Source organism: Hemiscyllium ocellatum, chromosome 12 (assembly GCF_020745735.1).
Source record: "Hemiscyllium ocellatum isolate sHemOce1 chromosome 12, sHemOce1.pat.X.cur, whole genome shotgun sequence".
NCBI classification, from domain to species: domain Eukaryota; kingdom Metazoa; phylum Chordata; class Chondrichthyes; order Orectolobiformes; family Hemiscylliidae; genus Hemiscyllium; species Hemiscyllium ocellatum.
The window spans coordinates 60914536-60937134 of NC_083412.1; the positions used below are offsets into that span (position 1 = coordinate 60914536).

A 22599-nucleotide genomic window follows, 5' to 3' on the forward strand; every position below is an offset into this window, starting at 1 on the left:
GTGTCAAGCTCCTTGTGCATTATTTCAGCTGCATTCAGAAGGACAAGTGGAAAGGGTTCTGTCACACTCTTGATTTGTATCTTGTAGATGTTGAATGAGCTTTAGGGAGGTAGAATGTGAGTCACTTGCTATAAAATATCCAGTCACATGCTGATGCAGTAAGATTTCTGGTCAATGGTGATCATCTCCCAGAATGATGGTGGTAATACCTGTGAATGCCAAGGGAAGATGGTTAGAATACCCCTTCTTGGAGGTAGTCCTTACCTCCTTACATCATGCTTATGGCATGAATGTTATTTGCCACTTGTGAGGCCAAGAATGAATATTGAGTGTGCGGTGCTAGAAAAACACAGCAGGTCAGGCAGCATCTGAGGAGCAGGAGAATCGATGTTTCGTGCTTAAGCCCTTCATCAGGAGTGAAGTTTGTGGGTCAGGGCTGAGAGATAAATGGGAGGGGGTATGGGGCTGCGGGGAGGTAGCTGGGACAGCAGTAGGTGGATGAAGGTGAGGGAGAAGGTGAAAGGGTCAGAGGGGGGAGTGATGGATAGGTCCGGAGGGTGGTGCCGAGTTGGAGGCTTGGGACTGGGACAATGTGGGGGGAGGTGAAATGAGGAAGCTGTTGAAATCCACATTTATCCCATGTGGTTATAGGGTCCCAAGGCAGAATATGAGGCATTCCTCCTCCAGGTGTCAGGTGGTAACGGTTTGGCGGTGGAGGAGGCCTAGGACCTACATGTCCTGGACGGAGTGGGAGGGGTAATTGAAGTGTTCAGCCACAGGGCGGTGGGGTTGGTGGGTGCGGGTGTCCCAGAGATGTTCTGTAAAGCAATCTGCAAGAAGGCATCCTGGCTCCCCGATGTAGAGGAGACCACATCGGGTGCAACGGATGCAGTAGATGACATTGGGAGAGGTACAGGTGAATTTCAGATGGATGTGGAAGGATCCTTTGGGGTCTTGGACAGAGGTGAGGGGAGTGGTGTAGGTGCAGGTTTTACACTTCCTGCGGTGGCAGGGAAAGGTGCCAAGAGGGGGGTGTGGGTTTGGTGGCGGGGTGGGTGTGTGGACCTGACGAGGGAGTTGCAGATAGAATGGCCTTTTCGGAACACTGATAGGGATGGGGAGGGAAATATATCTCTGCTGGTGGGGTCTGTTTGGAGTTGGCGGAAGTGGCGGAGGATGATGCGTTGTATGCGGCGGTTGGTGGGTTGGAAGGTGAGGACTGGGGATGTTCTGTCCTTGTTGTGTTGGGAGGGGTGGGGTTCAAGGACGATGGTGTGTGAAATAGAGGAGATGCGCTGGAGGGCATCATCAACCATGTGTAAGAAAGGAGGCCATCTGGGACTTTCCAAGGTGGAATTGATCGTCCTGGGAACAGATGCGACAGAAACTAAGGAATTGGGAATAAGGGATGGCATTTTTAGAGGTTACCTCCTGTAATCTAGACTACACCTCCTCCCACCCTACCTCCTGTACGTAGACCACACCTCCTCCCACCCAAGTGAGTATGTGCTACTTGGTGACACTGTTGATGACTTCTTGAATCACTTTGACAAGAGAAATGTAAAGTTGAGAGTAGAATTACAGGGCAGTAATTGGCTAGTTTGGATCTTCCTACTTGTTTGTGATCAGGATAATTTTCCACTTTATTGGTTTGATGGCAGTGTTGTAAGTGTACTGGAACAGCATGACTAGAGGCATTCAGGAACCGGTGTCTTCAGTACTAGAGCTGCAAGTTCATTAGTGCCTGTAGCCTTCATTAATTGTACCAATTGAGGTTAAGTACATACAGTCTGAGAACAGTGTTTGGGTGGTTATATGAGCACACACAAAGAGACACTTAGCTTCACAAGAGTAGAGTGGTGTCAGGAGATGTATGCCGATGATATTTCATTCTGTGAATAAATGTTTACCAAGTGAAGACTGGCTTTGTTTTCTTTTCTTTTACTGACTAACTATTCAGAGTATAACAGCCTCTGCTGTATATGTTACATGTAGCCATTTTTAAAATGTTGAAGTGAGTCAAACTGATAGAAAATTAACATCTGTGATTTTAGATCTCAGGAGGCCAATGTGCGTTATCCATCCTGCTGAAGATAGTTGCAAACACTTCAGCCTTGACTCTTGAACTCATATGCTGGACTTGGATGTCATAGAGTGTGCAAATAATTGTTTAATTATCCACCAACATCATGTCTAGATTTGACAAGACTCCAAAACTTTGGTTTTGTTTATTGGTCACAAGATTTCGTAGCTCTGCCCTTAGCCTTTTCCGTGTATTGTTTACCATATCCATATTCCTGCATGGTAACTTCATCAGGTTGGCATTTCATTGGTGTAATGCCTGGCACTGCTTCTGGTATGCTGTTCCAAACTCCTAATTAAGCTAGGGCTAGTCCCTTGGTTATTGCTAATGATAGAGTGAGGGATCTGTCAAACCACAAGGTTTATAACTGTGGCACCTCACAGTTCTGTTGCTGCTAATTGCCCGCAGTCCCTCATGAATGTCCAGTTTTAAGCTGTTAGACCAGTTCTGATTCTCTCATTTAACACTGTGTTAGTTGTATACAAATGATGGAGGGGTGGCCTTCACATTGTAATGGAACTTTGTCTCCACATGTGTTGTGCAGTTGTCTCTGACACTAGTGCCATCATGGACGGAGGTAGATTATGATGATAGGGTTGAGTAAGTTTCTCCCTTGTGTTAGTTCTCTCAGGCCGATGTGTTACAAGGTATCTGCTTCAAGAGTCAGCCTTAAGTAGTGCTGCTTAGTCACTTATGGTGACTGAATAAGAAATCCCTTATTCAAAGAGCAGCAGAGCGTTTTGATGGTTAGCACTGCTGCCTGACAGTGCTAGGGATCCAGGTTCGATTCCAGCCTTGGGTGACTGTGTGGAGTTTACACATTCTCCCCGTGTCTGCATGGGTTTCCTCCGGATGCTCCGGTTTCCTCCCACAGTCCAAAGATTTGCAGGTTAGGTGAATTGCACATGCTAAATTGCCCATAATGTTAGGTACATTAGTAAGAAGGGAATGGGTCTTGGTGGGTTACCCTTTGGAGGTCAGTATGGACTTCTGGGGCGAATGGCCAGTTTCCACACTGTAAGGAATCTAAATCTAATCTAAACGACTGTCTATGTGAACTTTGCACATTCTCCCTCTGTCTCCATGGTTTTTCACCAGGTGCTCTGGTTTCCTCCCACAGTCCAAAGATATGCAGGATGGGTGAATTGGCCAAGCTAAATTTTCCTGTGGTGTCCAGGGATATGTTGATCATGTGGGTTGGCCATGATAAATGTGGAGCCACAGGGATAGGGTGGGGGCTGGGGCTGGATGGGATGCACGTCAGAAGGATTGGTGCAGACGTGATGGGCTGAATGGCCTCTGCACTGTACTGATTCTGTGAAAATATGCTCTAGCTGAAACAACCCTGCTACCTGCCTCCTGCTCATGGTATGCTTACTTAGCAGCAGAATCTAACTCCTATTTGCTTTGATGGTTAATTTATATCATTAGCATGGGGGAGCAGGATCCACGATTTTATTAGAAGATTTAGATGGGGGTAAAAACTGAGGAGGTAGATGAATTGGAATTTTCCAGATGGATTTCAAGAGGCAAATACCTTAGAGTCATAATTGTTGTTGCCTTTTGCACAATGTTAGATAGCTGTGTAAAAACTGACTCAGAAGCCTGGTGTTGTTCAATGAAGACTGGCAGTTATTCTGAGTAGGTGGAAGAAATGCTGTTTTCACCTCTCAGAGCTAAGGCTACAAAGGCAACCAGTTGATCTGTTAGTCATATGGATTGCACAGAAGTTGCTGATATTAAACACTCCTTCCAAAAAAATAGCATTTCTATCAAAGTGAAGTGGATACTACATGCAAAGTCTGTGAAATCAAAGTTGCAGTACTGTTCTAGTGAATGTAGAGTCTGCAGGATGATGTACATAAGTTGCTTCAATTACCAAGAACTTAACAGGTGGAATGCAATATGGCAAATTGTTAAGTTATCCATTTGTGTAGGAAAAAATTAAATTGCAGAATATTTTTGATTAGTGATGGAATCGAGAAATGTTTGCATTCAGAGTGGCTTGTGTGTTCTTGTACGTACGTGAATCTTAAAAAGTTTGGTCTGACTCGTCCATGCCAACCAGATATTCTAAGTTAATCCAGTTCCATTTGCCAGCAGTTGGCCCATGTCCCTCTAAATCCATCTGATTCATATACTGTATCCATCCAGATACCTTTTAAGTCCAGTAATTGTACCAGCCTCCTCCACTTCCTATGGCAGCTCATTCCATACACACACTACCCGCTGTGTGACGAAGTTACTCCTTAAGTCCCTTTTAAATCTTTCCCCTCACATCTTAAACCTATGCCCTCTAGTTTTAGATTCCCTCATGTCAGGGAAAAGACCTTATCTATTTACCCTATCCATTCCCTGCATGATTTTTCTAAACCTCTATAAGGTCACCTTTCAGCCTCTGAGGTTCCAGGGAAAACAGCCGCAGCCCATTCTTCCTCTCCCTATAGCTCAGACCCGTCAGTCCTGGCAACATCCTTTTAAATCTTTTATGAGCCATTTCAGATTTTACAACATCCTTCCTTTAGCAGGGAGATCAGAACAGAATGCAATATTCCAAAAGGGACTTATCCAATGTCCTGAACAGCCACAAGATAACCTCTGAACTCCTATACTCAATGCACTGACCAATAAAGCCAAGCATATCATTTACCTTCTTCACAATCCTGTTTACCTGTAATTGTAATTAGAGTTTTAAAAAAATTATCGTAGGATTACATTTTTTCAGGATACTGGTGAGGCCACACCTGGAATGCATTATTTTCTCTTGGTCATCTTATAACACAATTATATTACAGGGAGTGCAACAGAGATTCACGAGACTGATTCCTGGGATGAGGGCTTGTCATAATAGCAGAAATTAAGTACATGAGGTCTGTGTTTGCCTAACATTCAGAAGATTAAAAGGTGATCTAATCGAAACACACAAAATTCTTAAAAGAGCGATACGGAAGCGATGCCGCCAAACTGTTTACAAGAGCTGGCGAGTCACGACCATGGTTTCAGAATAATGGGCGGCCATTTACGACCAAGAAAACAAGAAATCTCTTCACTCAAGTGATTGTGAGTCTTCTGATTTCTCTCCCTCTACTGCTGAAAGTGTTCAAGACATGTGTCGATAGATTTGGAAAACCAAGGGAATCAAGGATCGTCAGACTAGATTGTTGAATGTAAAGTTGAAAAAGAAGGCTAACCTTGGTCTTATTTGAACATTGAACAGCCTTGAAAGGCCAAGCCAAATGATCTAATTATGTTATAATTATTTATTATAAACATGCAATTTAATTGAAATGCCATCAGGCAGACTTCGCTGTCTCTGTAACCAGTATGTAACAGCAGTATGTGAATAATGTCTCTTCATAGAAGATTCAAATGACCTACTATCTGGTAGTCTCCCAATCCATCAACCTGATTACATATGTTACTCTCTTACAGGTCTCTGAACACACAGAATTAGCTTGGATTCTGAGTTGTCTAACAAGTATGCCAAGGTTACGTCATTTACCTCAATGGAAGGTATTCTCTTCTTTGTTGAATAGTAAAGTCTGTGTGAACTCTTTATTCCAAAACTGCTATTTTTCTGAGGTGGTAATGGTAAGGTTGTTGGAAAACCTCAAGTGCAACTGGAATGGGCATCAACTGTTGGCCTAACTAATGGCACTCCCATCCCAAGAACAAAAAGCATACAGATTGTAGCTGCAAATGTCTTTCCTGTGTAAATTAAAGAGTTTGAAAATAATTTAAATATTTCACACTTAGTCCCTCATAATCAAAAGCTTAACAATCAGCAAATGTTTAACAAGTGGGATTTATACTATAATTATAGGACAGATATTTCCTGTACTGTCACTTGGTGGCAGAAAACTTTGTTACACCTCACTGGGGTAGACCCTGGAACTCAAGCCTCACCATTCCCAGAATCAGTACTCAGAATTCACCAATTTATGTGGCTTTTCATCCCAGGTTGACAGAACACAGACCAGCACAGCCGGTCAGGCAGCATCTGAGGAGCAGGGGAGTCGACATTTTGAGCCTAAACTCTTCATCAGGAATCATCAGCCCTTCCTGATGAAGAGCTTACGTTTGAATCAAAGACTCTACTGTTCCTCGAATGCTGCCTGACCAACTATGTTTTTCCAACACCACACGTTTTTTACTCTGATCTCCAGCATCTGTTGTCTTCACTTTCTCCTAGAAGTATGGCCAGGCTTCTTTACTTAACAAGAATGACTATTTATTACAAATGCAGAGGAACCTCGACTATCCAGCATTCGATTATCCGAATATCAAATTATCCGGCAAAATCACAAGGACACGACGCTTGGCTAAACTATGTTATCCAGCATTCGATTATCTGGAATTCGATTAACTGAACAAAATACTCCCCGCCCATGTCCTTCAGATAATTGAGGTTCCTCTGTAAATGGATTCTAAGTGTAAGCCAACAATTATGAGCCATCAGTGTATAATTTTACTAATTAAGACTCTAACCCTGTTAAAAACTCCCATCTACATGTACATACAGACAGACAAAGATGAGGGAAAGATCATGTGTTTATTGATGGAGGGAAAGACTAGAATGGCAGTTCTCAATTTGCTGAGATGAGCCTTGATCAGAATGCTACTTGCTGATCTTCCTTCTCCATAAGGCCATAAGACATAGGAGTGGAAGTAAGGCGATTCGGCCCATCGAGTCCACTCCGCCATTCAATTATGGCTGATGGGCATTTCAACTCCACTTATCCGCATTCTCCCCCAGCCCTTAATTCCTCATGACATCAAGAATCTATCAATCTCTGCCTTGAAGACATATAGCGTCCCAGCCTCCAGTGCACTCTGCGGCAATGAATTCCACAGGCCCACCACTCTCTGGCTGAAGAAATGTCTCTGCATTTTTGTTCTGAATTGACCCCCTCTAATTTTAATGCTGTGTCCACAGGTCCTAGTCTCCTCGCCTAACGGAAACAATTTCCTAGCGTCCACCCTTTCCAAGCCATGTATTATCTTGTAAGTTTCTATTAAGTCTCCCCTTAATCTTCCAAACTCCAATGAATACAATCCCAGGATCCTCAGCCGTTCCTCGTATGTTAGACCAACCATTCCAGGGATCATCCGTGTGAATCTCCACTGGACATGCTCCAGTGCCAGTATGTCCTTCCTGAGGTGTGGGGACCAAAACTGGACACAGTACTCCAAATGGGGCCCAGCCAGAGCTTTATAAAGTCTCAGTAGCACAACGGTGCTTTTATATTCCAACCCTCTTGAGATAAGTGACAACATTGCATTCGCTTTCTTAATCACGGACTCAACCTGTATGTTTACCTTTAGAGAATCCTCGACTAGCACTCCCAGATCCCTTTGTACTTTGGCTTTACGAATTTTCTCACCTTTTAGAAAGTAGTCCATGCTTGTATTCTTTTTTCCAAAGTGCAAGACCTCACATCTGCTCACGTTGAATTCCATCAGCCATTTCCTGGACCACTCTCCCAAACTGTCTGGATCCTTCTGCAGCCTCCCCACTTCCTCAGTACCACCTGCCTGTCCACCTAACTTTGTATCATTGGCAAACTTTGCTAGAATGCACCTAGTCCCTTCATCCAGATCATTAATATATAATGTGAACAGCTGCGGCCCCAACACTGAACCCTGCGGGACACCGCTTGTCACCAGCTGCCATTTCGAAAAAGAACCTTTTATCCCAACTCTCTGCCTCCTGTCAGACAGCCAATCCTCAATCCATACCAGTAGATCACCTCGAACACCGTGGGCCCTCACCTTGCTCAGCAGTCTCCCATGTGGCACCTTATCAAAGGCCTTTTGGAAATCTAGATAGACCATATCCACTGGGTTTCCCTGGTCTAACCTACTTGTCACCTCTTCAAAAAATTCCAACAGGTTTGTCAGGCATGACGTCCCCTTACTAAATCCAGATAGTTTCACTTATTTGCAGAAGGCACCAGGTGACTAGGTCTCACTTTCAAGGTCTAGGACTTGGACTTGGTCTTATCAATTAAAAGTCACAGCCTACAGTAACTGAAATGGGCAAATAGATTGACTATCTTCAGGCTGTTTTTTACTGCAGGGCACAAACAACTCCTTGTCCTCCAGGGGTCCAATAATTTCTGACAAAGCATTCACACCTCAAAGCTATGCAGCTACCCGGAAACCAAGCACATAATTATTGGCAGGCATAAGGGTTTTGTCATTGGTCTGTGGACTAGTGACCAGTGATCAGTCAGTGACTTGTTTCTGACAAAAGCTTCATTCTAACACACCCCTTGGCTCCATTTCATCTGTGAACTAATCTTCAATTACTGCTTGAACAAGCAGCTATGTTAACAATACTTACATTGAGTGTTGGTTACTTGCTTTTAAAAAGTGCAACAATCCTTGGTTTTTGAAATGGTTCTATTCCCATTTCAGTCCACAATCAAAAGTTCAGGAAAATAAAAAGATACAATGTCAAGGAAAAGATTGTTTTTGGATATTAAAAGCATTGAGGACTATGTAGAGAAAGAGGAGAATGATGATGAGTCATATTGAACAGTGAAGCAGACTCAAAGCACCAAATGGCGTACTGCTGCTTCTGTGTTGCCAAAGCATTTCACGTTGCATTCTTCAAAACAAATGCAGAATGCTAAATTTCAACCAAGCTCATCTATTTTATATCAGTGGGGGAGAAAATGGTGCTGAGTAGTTGGCAAATCGTCTCTGATTGGCCAACAGGTTGCCATGGAGAAAGTAATGGTGAACTTTGCTCTCACAGCTAATTCACAAAATGGGCAAAGCTTGAAGGTGTATGAATTTATGTCACTGATTTGGATGATGTAGAAAAATAGGTAAAAACAATGACTGCAGATGCTGGAAACCGGATTCTGAATTAGAGTGGTACTGGAATAGCACAGCAGTCAGATGCTGCCTGAACTGCTGTGCTTTTCCAGCACCACTCTAATCCAGAATGAAGGAGAAAAATGTTTGGTAGCTGTGTTGATAAAATGCCACCAAGATAGGAAAGAAAGCAACAAAAACAGAAATTGCAGGAAAAGCTCAGCAAGGCTGGCAGCATCTGTGCAGAGAAATCAGAGTTAACGTTTCTGGTCCAGTGACCCTTCTTCAGACCCTTTTGAGGAAGGGTCTCCAGACTCGAAACGTTAACTCTGATTTCTCTTCACAGATGCTGCCAGACCTGCTGAATTTTTCCAGCAACTTCTGTGTTTGTTTCTGATTTACAACGTCTGTTATTCATTCATTTTTTATGAGGTAAAAAAGTAGTTTGTGAAGAGATAATATTAAGTCTCCAAGGAGATATAGAAATGTTAAGTGAGTTGGCGCAAATGTGGCAGCTGGAGTACAATGTAGAAAAATATGAACTTGTCCACTTTACCAGAAAAAATAGAAAAGCAACATGTTATTTAAATGGAAAGTGATTGTAGAATTCTGAGCTAACGAGAGATCTGGTTGTCCTGGTATATGAAATACAAAATTAGAAGGTAAGAACAGCAGAAGATTAAGAAGGTAAATGGAAGATTGTCATTATATTCCAAGGGGATTGGAAATGAAGAATACTAATTTTGCTAAAATTGAACAGGGTGTTGGTGAGACAACAGCTGGAATGCTCCAAGCAGTTTTGGTGTCCGTATTTGGGAAGGGATAGAAATGCCTTCAAAGTAGTTCAAAGAAGGTTCACTCATCCACTACTTGGGATAATGGGTGTTATTTTATGAAAGAATTTTGGAGAATCGGGATTTATCCATAGCATTTGAAAAAGTAAGAAGTGATTCTTAAGGGACAAGAATTCCTTGGGACACTTAATAGAGTGGATGCTGAGAGAATGATCCCATTATGGGAGACACTAGAACTAGAGGATGTAGTTTAACATTAACGAATCTTGCAGTTACATCTGAGATTAGGAGAATTTTGTTTTTCAAAGGGTCTGCAGCCTTTGGAGCTCTCCCAAAGTCATTGTGTATTTATAAGTCTGAGAGAGACTAACAAGAATGTCAAAGATAATCGGGGTAAGAGATATAGCAAGCAGGAATGTGGAGTTTGAGGCCATTATCTTATATAATCTTAGGGAATGGTGGAGCTGGTTCAACAGGTTAATTGGCATTCTACTGCTTCTAATTGATATGTTTGTGTGTTCACATTCTGAAATCAGTTATGTTACGAATTTGATTGATAATCTTAAAAGTAATCAGTTAAGCTTGTCATGTGGCTCATTTAGGCTTCCTATGAGTGACAAACAATCATACACATGGACTTGTTTTCACATTCTCTGCAATCGAAAGGAATACGTTCAAACCTTGTACTTCTTTGAATTTATTTTGAGCTTTCAAGAAGCTTATTTTCTTTCTGTAGTACAGGAAAAAAGTTAAACAGACCCTGAACTGCTGTAATTTATTTTCATCCCTTAGCTTTACAAAGGTTAAACTTGAGTGATACAGTGTACAATATACAGTTAATCTTAATGTATCGGCTTGGTTATGTGGTAAAACATACACCCCAGACTCCCAAAGTCCTGGGCCTATTCTAAGACTTCATAATTTAAGTCAATATTACTTTGTAGCAATGAGAATGCCTTGCTGTCTGGTGTGAGATTCCTCAGATAAAATGTTGAACTATGGTTTTGATTGCCTATTCAAGTGAATGTAAAAGATCCCTCAGCACTATTTGGAGAGAAATAGTGAATTTAGCTTGTGTCCTACCCGCCCACTGCTCCCTCAACTAAAGCAGATGTCCCTGCTAGTTATAAGACCTTGCAGTGCAACACTCAGTATTTCCCCAAGTAACCATAACTAGTCATCAAAAGTAGTTAATTGAATATAAGGCATTTAGGATATACTGAGGATGAAAAGAATGCTCCCAAATTATTCTTGCTTTCTTCTTGCCCATAATAGTGAACTATTAGGCATTGCATTTGCTTTTTATTCGAAGAGTAAAGGGTTGCTTTCAAACATCCCTGTATGCAAGACTCTAATTGACTGAACAAAATCAGCTTTGAGAGTCCAACCATAATAAAACAACTAACAGAAACAACCAAATTTACGTTAAAAACAAATTCCTGAATCCTTGAAAAGATTAGTTATTTTATGATATTTTGCAGATGAAAAGCTCTGGTCAGAAGGAAGAGGGCAGTTTGGGACTGTTCACTTACCCAGTTCTGCAGTCCGCAGATATTCTGTTATACAAGTAAGATATACTTTAACTAGCATACAAATAATTGTAAATAGATATGGGGATTTACTAGTCAAACTCTTCATGAATACCTGTGTGTAAATTTCTATATCTCTGGCCATTTTTCCTTAATCTAATGATGCAACAATGTACAGGAATCAACATTCAACAAGCATTGTTAAATACTTGGATATTCTTCGCGCTCTTGACTTGCTCTACTGAAATTCAGAGATGTTCAAAGTTTGTGCGAAGATTTGTAGCTCGGGTGCTTGTTGTAGTGGTTCTGTTCACCGAGCTGGAAGTTTTGGTTGCAAACGTTTCGTCCCCTGGCTAGGAGACATCATCAGTGCTCTGGAGCCTCCTGCGAAGCGCTTCTTTGATGTTTCTTCCGGCATTTATAGTGGTCTGTCCTTGCCGCTTCCGAGTGTCAGTTTCAGCTGTCCGCTGTAGTGATTGGTATATTGGGTCCAGGTCGATGTGTCTGTTGATGGAGTTTGTGGATGAATGCCATGCCTCTAGGAATTCCCTGGCTGTTCTCTGTCTGGCTTGCCCTATGATAGTAGTGTTTTCCCAGTCGAATTCATGTTGCTTGTTGTCTGAGTGTGTGGCTACTAGGGATAGCTGGTCGTGTCGTTTCATGGCTAGTTGGTGTTCATGTATGCGGATTGTTAGCTGTCTTCCTGTTTGTCCTATATAGTGTTTTGTGCAGTCCTTGCATGGTATTTTATAAACTACATTAGTTTTGCTCATGTTGGGTATTGGCTCCTTTGTTCTAGTAAGTTGTTGTCTGAGCGTGGCTGTTGGTTTGTGTGCCGTTATGAGTCCTAGGGGTCGCAGTAGTCTGGCTGTCAGTTCTGAAACGCTCCTGATGTATGGTAGTGTGGCTAGTCCTTTTGGTTGTGGCATGTCCTCGTTCCGTGGTCTATCTCTTAGGCATCTGTTGATAAAGTTGCGCGGGTATCCGTTTTTGGCGAATACCTTGTATAGGTGTTCCTCTTCCTCTTTTCGCAGTTCTGGTGTACTGCAGTGTGTTGTAGCTCTTTTGAATAGTGTCCTGATGCAGCTTCGTTTGTGTGTGTTGGGGTGGTTACTTTCATAGTTTAGGACTTGGTCTGTGTGTGTTGTTTTCCTGTGTACCCTTGTGGTGAATTCTCCGTTCGGTGTTCTCTGTACTATCACGTCTAGGAATGGGAGTTGGCTATCCTTTTCTACTTCTCTCGTGAAACGGATGCCTGTGAGTGTGGCGTTGATGATCCGGTGTGTTTTTTCTATTTCCGTGTTTTTGATGATTACGAAAGTGTCATCGACATATCTGACCCAGAGTTTGGGTTGAATTTGTGGTAGGGCTGTTTGTTCTAACCTTTGCATAACTGCCTCTGCTATGAGTCCCGAGATTGGTGATCCCATGGGTGCTCCGTTGATTTGTTCGTATATCTGATTGTTGAATGTAAAGTGTGTAGTGAGACATAAGTCCAGTAGTTTAAGTATGCCGTCTTTGTTGATAGGTTCCGCCTCCTGGTTTCTGTTATGTATGTCCAGTAGGTTGGCTATTGTTTCTCTGGCTAGGGTTTTGTCAATCGAAGTGAACAGTGCCGTCACGTCGAATGAGATCATGGTTTCTTCTTTGTCTATGTGTGTATTCCTGATGGCGTCCAAGAATTCCTGTGTTGATTGTATGGAGTGTTTGGATCCGCTGACCAGGTGTTTCAGTTTCTGTTGTAGTTCTTTGGCCAGTTTGTATGCTGGTGTCCCTGGTAGTGATACTATGGGTCTGAGTGGGATGTCTGGTTTGTGTACTTTGGGTAGTCCATAGAATCTGGGGGTGTTGTTGCTTTCCGGTTTCATTCTTCGTAGGTCCACTTTGGTTATCTGTCCATTTTTTTGTAGATTCCTTAGAGTGTTATTTATTCTATTGGTGAGTTGTGGTGTGGGGTCCGAATCCTTCATTTGGTAGGTGTTGGTGTCTGCTGGTAGGTGTTGTGCTTTTTTGATGTAGTCTGATTTATCTAGGATGACAGTCATTCTGCCTTTATCTGCTGGTAGTATGATTATGTTCTTATCATTTCTTAGTGCTTTCAGTGCTTCCCTCTCCTTGGTGTTGAGGTTATGTGTTTGTCTTTTTCTTATCATCATAGGTACGACCGTTTGTCTCACTGTTTGTTGTGTCTCTTCAGTCAGTCCATTGTTCCTGAGTGTGCATTCCAGTGCTGCTAGGAAGTCTGCTGTCTTGGCGTCCCTGTGGTTGTAGTTGAGTCCCTTGGTCAGTATAGTTCTTTCCATGTCTGTGAGCTGTCTGTGGGAGAGGTTCTTAACCCAGGTGTGTGTTGTAGTGTCCCCTTTTTTGTGTGTTAGTTTGGCCAGTTTTTCTTTTAGTGCCGTTTTTTTGCGATGTGTTATCCTGTTCTGTCTTATAGTGACAGCCTGTTCTATGGTCCGGGTCCATTCATGATTAGCGGTCTTTGAAATTAACGACTTTTGGCGCGCAATTTCTTGTTTGTATTTGTGCAGTCGGTTGTGAGCGTCTGTGATCATTACCTGGATCATCCTGAGTCCGTTCTGCTTGGCTGTTTCCCACTACTATCATAGGGCAAGCCAGACAGAGAACAGCCAGGGAATTCCTAGAGGCATGGCATTCATCCACAAACTCCATCAACAGACACATCGACCTGGACCCAATATACCAATCACTACAGCGGACAGCTGAAACTGACACCCGGAAGCGTCAAGGACAGACCACTATAAATGCCGGAAGAAACATCAAAGAAGCGCTTCGCAGGAGGCTCCAGAGCACTGATGATGTCTCCTAGCCAGGGGACGAAACGTTTGCAACCAAAACTTCCAGCTCGGCGAACAGAACCACTACATTCAGAGATGTGTTCCACGTTCAATCTAGTTACTTCCTTTTATCAGTTATAACATGTATTCTAATCTGGCCAAGCACATTTAACTAGCTTTGATTGCATTGCTTAGACTGTCTTTTTTGCTGGTACTGATTTATCTAATGTTCTAGATTTGGGTGGTCTGTTTATCAACTTTGGACAGTGATTTAATTCTTCCAGTTTAAGCATCTGTCATTAGCTGTAAGTACGTCTGTGTGCTGACTTAAACAGTGTTGGATCCATTAGTTTCCCAAGGTCAAGTATGATTTTGACAAATATTACAGCTTCCTATCTCTGAATAATTAAAAGAGAGGAAACACTAGTATTTGTATAGCATCTTTTTGTAAGCACAGGATGTCCCAAAAAAATTTCCAGTCAATGAAGTACTTTGGAACTAGGGTCACTGCTGTGATGTGGAGAGTTCAACATGCAACTTATAGATACCAGACATGTACAAGCAGCAAAGTGATAATAATCAGACTATCTCATTCTGTGATTAAGGGATAAGCATTGACCAGGACACTGGGGATGAACTCCCTGCTGCTCAGCAAAATAGTGCCATGGGATCTGTGGCATTCCCTTGAGCTTAGTGGTCTGCAATGTTGGTTTTAACAGAACAGTGTCTCATTTATACTTCCCAAATTGAATTCCAATTAACCTGCCCAGGTGAGACCTCTGTGTATCTGCATACTGAGAGATTCTTCCTCAAAGCAAGGCAATTAAATGTTGAGGGAATTTAGACAGCAATGTCTCTGGTCTGCAAATATTTCAGTTAACTTGATATAGCTTTAAAAACATAGACCTAGGGAATATCAATGGGCATTTCATAAACCAGATTTCCTTCCACATTGAAATTGCAATTAATTTGGTGTCAAGTTGACCTGGTGTGAGACCACTTTCAGCGGAAATTTGGGACAAGTTAATAATCAAAATTATTCTGCAATTTTATCCTATTGATGTACTCCACCATGGCATGAGTGATCTTGGGGGCTGTTTGCAGGAGTAAAATTAGACTTCTGCCTGGAGGGGACATGAAGTCAGCAGAGGATGTGCACTGCCAGGCAGAAGCTACCGGTGAGAGCTTCAATCAGTTCGAAGTGCGGATCATATTTCAATGTCTCCGGTGAGCTTTAGGTATAAAGTGACCACGTCCCTGAAGCTCGTCATTGGCTGAGGGTGCAAGAATTCTGAAAGAGCCTGATTTCCAATTAAGAGACTTCTCTACAGAGATGCTGTGTGATAGACCGGCATTGTGTATCATAGAATCACCAAACTGCTTGCTATTAGACCTCTACTTGAAATGTTACCTGTATTGTTCTTTAGGAAGGATCTCAATAAGATTCTTCTTATATCCGATAAGGTCAACCCATGTACCTGTTGGAGAGGATCAGATACAACATCTGGAGTTGACACAGGATGTCGCCCGAATTTTCAACAACCATTATGGCCATCTCTTTCCTATACCAAAAGCTATTCTAAGTGAGTACACCAGCAACTGGTCATGTTATTACAGTTCCTTTTGTTTAATGCATGCCTAAAGTATTTCACAGGAGGTTTGGATTATTCAGACAGCAAAGTGGAAAAAAGAACTAAAAGAGATGATATTTTATAAATGGATTTTGAGAAGTAATTAACTGATATGAAGGTTGCTGGACAGAAAGGTCCAGAAGGAGAGTTTGTGCATAATGGGTGGAGATTTTGGTAATGAATGCTGAACATAGTGGAAGAAATGCTGAAGATAGCAGAGGTGGCATTTCAAAATGAGAGCAAAGTCAATGAGCAGCAACATAAGTCATTGAGAATGAGTAAGAATGAGATGGCAAATAATGCTGGACTTTGTGCAGGATAAGATAAGGTCAGCACTGCAAAAAACAAACTTTAAGGTTATGAAGGTTTTGAGAGCAATGGGATTGAAGAAGAGATGTAAATGACCATGCTAAAAATGATGAGGGAGTCTATATTAATGACAGGCCAGATGTGACACTGCAGTTTTGTTCAGGGTAGTGCAAGCCACTGAAATTTCACACTGATTCAGTTCAAGAAAGCAATCAGGAAGAGGGAGAAAATCAAAGCCCGGGACTCGAAGTTACTGATGGGAAGTGAAGAGAATTGGTTCTATCAGGTCAGTGTTGAAGTGGAACAAGTTCAGGCCCAGCCTCTATTTGACTGAATTTGCACCAGCGAAAGATTGCAAACTCAATATTGTTTTATATTTGAATATTACTTTACGAATGAGCACTTTTCCATTATTCCCCCTTTCTTTGCAGGTGAAACTAAAAAAATTAAATCATTGAGGAACCCTACTGCAAAGATGTCAAAGTCAGACACTCAAACGTTAGCAACTGTGAGTATCACAGATTCACCAGAGGATATACTACTGAAGTTTCGCAAAGCAGTAACAGACTTCACCTCTGAAGTGACGTATGATCCAGAGACACGCCCAGGAGTATCAAATCTGGTAACTGTGCATGCAGCAGTGACTGGGCTGACTGTTGAGGAAGTAGTGCATCAAAGCAAAGGATTGGACACTGCACGCTACAAGTATGTGGTGGCTGAGACAGTCATTGAAAAATTTGCACCAATAAAGAATGAAATTGAGAGACTTAAAGCTGAGAAAGGTTTCCTGCAGCAAGTCTTAAACTGTGGAGCTGAAAAGGCAAAAGAATTAGCAGGCCCCATCTACCATGAAATCCGGAAACTGGTTGGTTTTAGTTAACTCTGTATCGAGAATAAACTGTAGTTACTGGTTTACCTTAGCATTTTGAGAAAATCTGTTTGAATTGAAACCCTGTGGAAGAACTAATCATGACGTACATAAAGGGTGGTCAGTGATTATTTATGACATATGCATATTAAGATCTGCGCAAGTTATTACTAAATTTAGAAAAGTTTGTTAATGATAGCTGGTATAATTCTGAGATCATAATTTATTTGTGAATCCTATAAAAAATATTGAATACAGAGAAGCATGCCATGGGTAAGTAGCAAATAAGGGGCTTGCCCAAAAGCATATTAATTGGGAGTGAAAATGAGATTTTTTAACATGGCTTGTCAAAGCCAAACTAGATCCAAGCCAGTTCCCAAAGAAAATGAAATGTGTATAACCATTAAATAATTACAAGCATACTGCATTATAAGAAACAGAGGCAAGTTTGGCCACTCACCCATCGAGCTTACTCTGCCATTTGGTACAATCGTGACTGAATATCAATTTCTATTCCCTATGAATCCTTCGCCCATAAATTCCTTTGTCCTCAGATTTGTTTGGTATCCAAAAATCTAGTACTATGGTCAATCTATAATTCTTTTTCTTAATTATGCTTAACAATTTAGCATCCATACCCTTGACTTTGAGACACGGAATTCCAAAGATAACATTTTTACTTGCTTTTTATTTTGAGATTGTGACCACACATTTGAGTCTCTCCAGCCAGGGAACACCTCAACATCTACCCTCTCAAACCCTCTAAGGATTGTATATGTTTCGATGAGGTTGCTTCTCATTCTTCTGAACTCTCGAGAACATAGGCCCACTCCACTCAATCTTTCCTCATAGAACAACCCTTTCATCTCCAGAATCAACCTCATGAATCTTTACTGCACCCATTCTAACTCATCTGTAACCTTCTTTGGACAAGAAAACTAAAACAGTATGCAGTGTTCCAGTTGTAATTTCTCCAAAGCTTTATGTATTACAACAAGATTTACTTGGTGTTACACAGCAGCCCCCTTTTAATAAAGGCTAACATACAGTGCAACTTATAATTGGTTCATGTTACATTGATGCATTTTTGTGCTTTATTTGCAAAGATCCCAAATCTCTCGAGTACCAACAATCATCTTTTCCATTCCTCCTGTCATAGTGGATATTTACACACTTCCCTGCACTCTGCATTTTCTCTCCCCAATTGCATTAGAACTGATGTTCCAATGAAAAATACAATGGCCTAACAAACTGTGCCTACTATTTCCTGTGTTGGGGAGGAAAGGTTTCTTTTTTTTTAATTTAGGTTGGATTTGCTCCTAGATTCCAAGAGGATAAAGGTTTTACCACCAAGTTGGTTAAATAATGTCTCTGAATCTCTTGCGTAAGAGAATGCAACTTATGATTAATTTGCCTGTATTTCCTTGGTTTATACTGTGACATTGGGAGGTGACGTGGATTTGAGCCTTGGCATGGAGAAAGGGAAACTTTGAGGAACCTACCCTGGAATACTCCTCTATACTTCCTGCCTGCCAACTTAAACCCACAGAGGACTAGGAATAAATTGGCTGCTCTCCGATGGAAATGGAGATGAACCTAAAATAAATGGAAAATCATAATGAAAGTTTAACATTTCTCTAAGACCAATTCTACTTTGTCAGCAAAATGAATAATTATTGTTGCTAAATGTGCACATTTTCATTAAAAATCAGAAGTATTTGCAATGAAAACAGTAAAATCCAAACACTTACAGTATATCATTAACATGCTTATGATATGCTTTAAATACTGTATTAAGTCCAATACTGGCCTAATTTCTCTATTGATTAAAATGAAAGCATGAGGAGTTCAACATTGCTTGTGGCTGTGTTTTCATAAATAGTCCAAAGAGCCTAATCAAACTGGAGTTGGTAAACAAAAAGACTTGTTATAAATTAGGTATGTGGTGTAAGAAAAAGCAAACTGTCATGCAGTGGAATTAAAAATGCATTTTATTCTTCAGTGATCTTCTCAGCAGAAGGCTCTGACTTGTACTGTAATACTATTCATGGGTGCTATACTGCCATACCTTTATGGATAAACCTAGAGTATGAATTTAGCCTTCCTTTGAGGGAGAAGGAGGATTAAATCAGGCTAGTTCAATGCTGTCCTCATCTGATGTCCTGCAATTAAAAAAAAATTAACATCAGGTAAAACTAACTGATTATTTCATTCCCCCACTCCCCACCAACTTACATTCTCCTCATGATTGCTGGATGTTGGGGCCAATTGCACTATCCATACAGCTGAGCTCAGCATGGAGCTGAGCTTAAAGCTATGATTTTTCTGGTTTCTGATCATTGTTTCTTTGCTCTGCAGTATATTTAATAGCTGAAGTATTGAACTCAGTTGATCTATTCCTGGCAAAAAGTGGAGTACTCAGCAGTTTATGTAATTAAAAAAACAGTAAAATTATTGATTTCATGCTATCAGGACACCTTTATGCTTGTTTATCACTTGTGGTTAAGTTTAAATGAGGATATGTTCATTAACATTTGGAGCTTTTAATACATGTATATTAATGGGAACTTGAGAAAATATGTGTGTCCTGTGTCCCATTGATGATGTTTAGCGCAATACTTTTGAAATGTGATCATTGTTAAGTGCTTGGGACATCTTGGAGTTGTGACAGATGATATTTAAACGTCAACCTTTTTTTTATACATAGCCCTGAGTAATCCATGATGCCAGAAAACTGAATCTAACCAATATTGAGAATAACTGCTGTCTATTTCTACTGGAAAGCAGTCACTGTTAGATTTTCCTGTATATTAAATAAGTATTGCTTCTATTCATCTCAACTCTTGCAGCTAACAAGCACTTCACAAGCTTAATGAGTTTTGTCTGGAGTGTCACGAGACGAAAGGTTCCATGGTATTTGTTTCTATGATTGGTCTGGTGTGTGGCATTTTGGAGTAGCTACTGATTTTGTCTATTTCTGCCAAATTCTTTACATCTAATATTTTCCGTGACTATTTATCCAAGTTGGCTAGTGAATTCTAGTTAAGAAAGCCAACAGGACACAGATGGTTCATTTTGAACTTTAATTTTTCAACATTAGCCAAGTTGGCTCCTCAAACTAAGATGATCTGTGGTATGGTAAATACTGTAACTTATTTTATAATTGCACCATATGACTGCCCAGCTTAGAAAACAAACAACTTTCTCAACTATATATTAAGAGAAACTGTGGAAAAAGCTGCATGAGAGCTCCTGCCAAACTAATTACAATTGCATATCATTAAATTCCAACTTCAATGTGTTCCAATCAAACTACAGATTAGCAAACCATCAGTGCAAAATGTTCAGATGCTGGATAGTCTATGGTAAATCTTTACAATGCATTGCACATATAATTATTTAAGTATGGTGATTTTGCAAAGTTAGCTCGTACAGTTACATAAGGACACAGATAAGTCACCCTGTCCAATAAACTGAGAGTTGTGCATTATCAGCGATCATTCCTAGTCCTTTCTTTCACTGGCTTATATTGCTCCAGAGGAAAAAGTAATAAACTTGTCTATACTTATCACTTCAAGTGATTCGAATGAAATTGTTCTGTTTGAAATCACATCTGATTTAAACATAAGAGCAAGTATAATCACTGATCCAGAAACCACATGAGCGGACACATATGGGTGGCTTATGATATGTGAAATGTTTTCCATGAATCATTTTGTCCTCATGGAGATCGAACTCATGTGTGAAAAAGTGCATGTACCACAGGCATCTTTAGATGACTGCCATTTTAAAGTAGCTCATTTTTGTAAGCATTCCAAAGTTAAGTTGTTTAACGGATCATGGAGTGTTACAACCGTTGTCTTGTGCCATCATTTTTATTGCTATTGCTTTACAGACCACACGCAATGCAATAAAAGTACAGTATTCTTTCTTGGAGAAAGCTAACCACAACTTTAATTGCATGTTAAATTTGTGACTTTTCAAGTTGATGCAATTTTAAACTGAATAACGGCTGTCATAATCTTTTGCACAAGAATGACTATGGATTTTGAGACAGAGCCTAGTGTGGTTTTCCACTCTATCTTTTTCACTTTATATACTTGCAAACATCTCAGCCTATACTTGTGTGTTGACCCCATAGCAGTTGATGGGATATTCATGATGTTTCCTTCTATTAGTGATGTATTGAGACTGGGCTTCCATATAACTACTGAGGTTTGCCTAAACTAAAATAAAGTTACTTTCAGAATGGTTTATGTTTGCATGCTCAACATTTCATCCAGTCTTTGCTTACTCAGTCTGCACTTACGTTACTCCTGTGCTTCAGATAATGGATGATTTATCACTTAAGTTGTACAGCAATCTACAAATGACAGCTGAGTTCTTTATCCTGACCAATCTTGTTTGAGAATGGTGATAGATACCCAAGAAACTAACAAGAAAGTAGGAAACTCCATGAACATATCCATCAGCTGTCATGGTGGAGTGTAACATGTGAACACAAGTCAAGGCTGAAGTTATTCCAAATATTTTTAGCTTTAAATGCTGAGTGACAGAAAGTATTTGGCCTCCAATGTTCCTACTTGCAGAGTTGCCAATAATCGATTCCATTAGCAGGTGTATGAAACTCAACAACAGCTGTTGGCCCTGTCAGCATCTTCCTGTGATGCAAAACACCTATGCAGCAGAGTTTATCATTTCTCCAGCCATACTGTTCTAGTGTAACTATAATGAATTCTGCCCAACAATATTGGAAATGTATCTGCCATTTTTCTCAATGTTTCCACAATTTTTCATTGAATTTCTGGTGGGAGATCAGGAGAACTCCATTGCAATTCCAGAGGTGCAAATATAAATCAAACTCAGCTTCCATAGAAACCATTAAAATACACAATATTTTTCATCCAGGAACTTCAGGTTCTGTGTTCTTTTTAAACTGGCACCAGATGTTTCTTTGTGATTTTTTTTAACGAGCTGTCTCTGGATTTTTGCAGAAGCTCACAATTGATCTGATGTTGTTAAAGAGCTAATTGGATTTAATGAACTTTATCTTCATTTAGGCACAAGTGGAAATCTGATGGGATAAGATCAGCCAAGCATTATGCATCCTGTACACATTTATTCATTGAATTCCATTAAATTCAGCTTGAGTCAAAGTAAAAATCTCGTGTTTTTTTTTTTCAAAATATACATCATCTTTGATAAACACGCTTTTACCAGAACAGTGTTTTTACTGTATTTTGCATGATTCCAATAATACATGCCTGATTTGCAATTGTGTGGTTCTTGCCCGATTTCCAGCCATGTGGAGAAATAGCTGCATGCCAAAACTGAGCACTCCTGGGCATGCTCCTGTTCATTCAGCTCATTTTGATCGTTGCCTGCCCCAGTTCTGGCTGGATGTATTTTTAAAAATGTCCCCAAGGACACTCAACCTTCTGCCTCTAAAGCAACAAAAGAGCAGTCTGATGATCCTCAAACTTCAAGGTTGTGAACTGCAGATGAGTTGAACGAAGATTCACAGTATTTCACCTCCAGAGGTGCAATCTTACTTACGGGGCAAAGCACGTTTAAATATATTCTTTTTCCATAATTTCATGTCTATTTTGGTGTATTATCTTAACTTTGGGCTTGTATTCTGTTCTTGTTTGACATTCTGGGACCATAATCCAAACATTTTCATGGGTTTCTATGGGAATATGTGTTTCAAATAATGTGGTTTCACAATGTGGTGATTTTCATAACTGTGTTAATCGAGTCCT

The 22599-nt window shown here is 40.6% G+C and overlaps 1 protein-coding gene across 1 annotated transcript in view; it reads left to right on the forward strand.

Annotated features, from left to right (window-relative positions):
- wars2 (tryptophanyl tRNA synthetase 2, mitochondrial) overlaps positions 1–16884 on the forward strand; it is an 80192-nt gene extending 63308 nt beyond the window's left edge. Inside the window, exons 3-6 of the mRNA XM_060833095.1 lie at positions 5516–5596; positions 11184–11269; positions 15494–15612; positions 16401–16884. Of these exons, the coding sequence (XP_060689078.1) occupies positions 5516–5596; positions 11184–11269; positions 15494–15612; positions 16401–16849 (735 nt within the window). The 3' untranslated portion in view covers positions 16850–16884. The remainder of the gene's footprint in view (positions 1–5515; positions 5597–11183; positions 11270–15493; positions 15613–16400) is intronic.
- The last annotated feature ends 5715 nt before the right edge of the window (positions 16885–22599 follow it).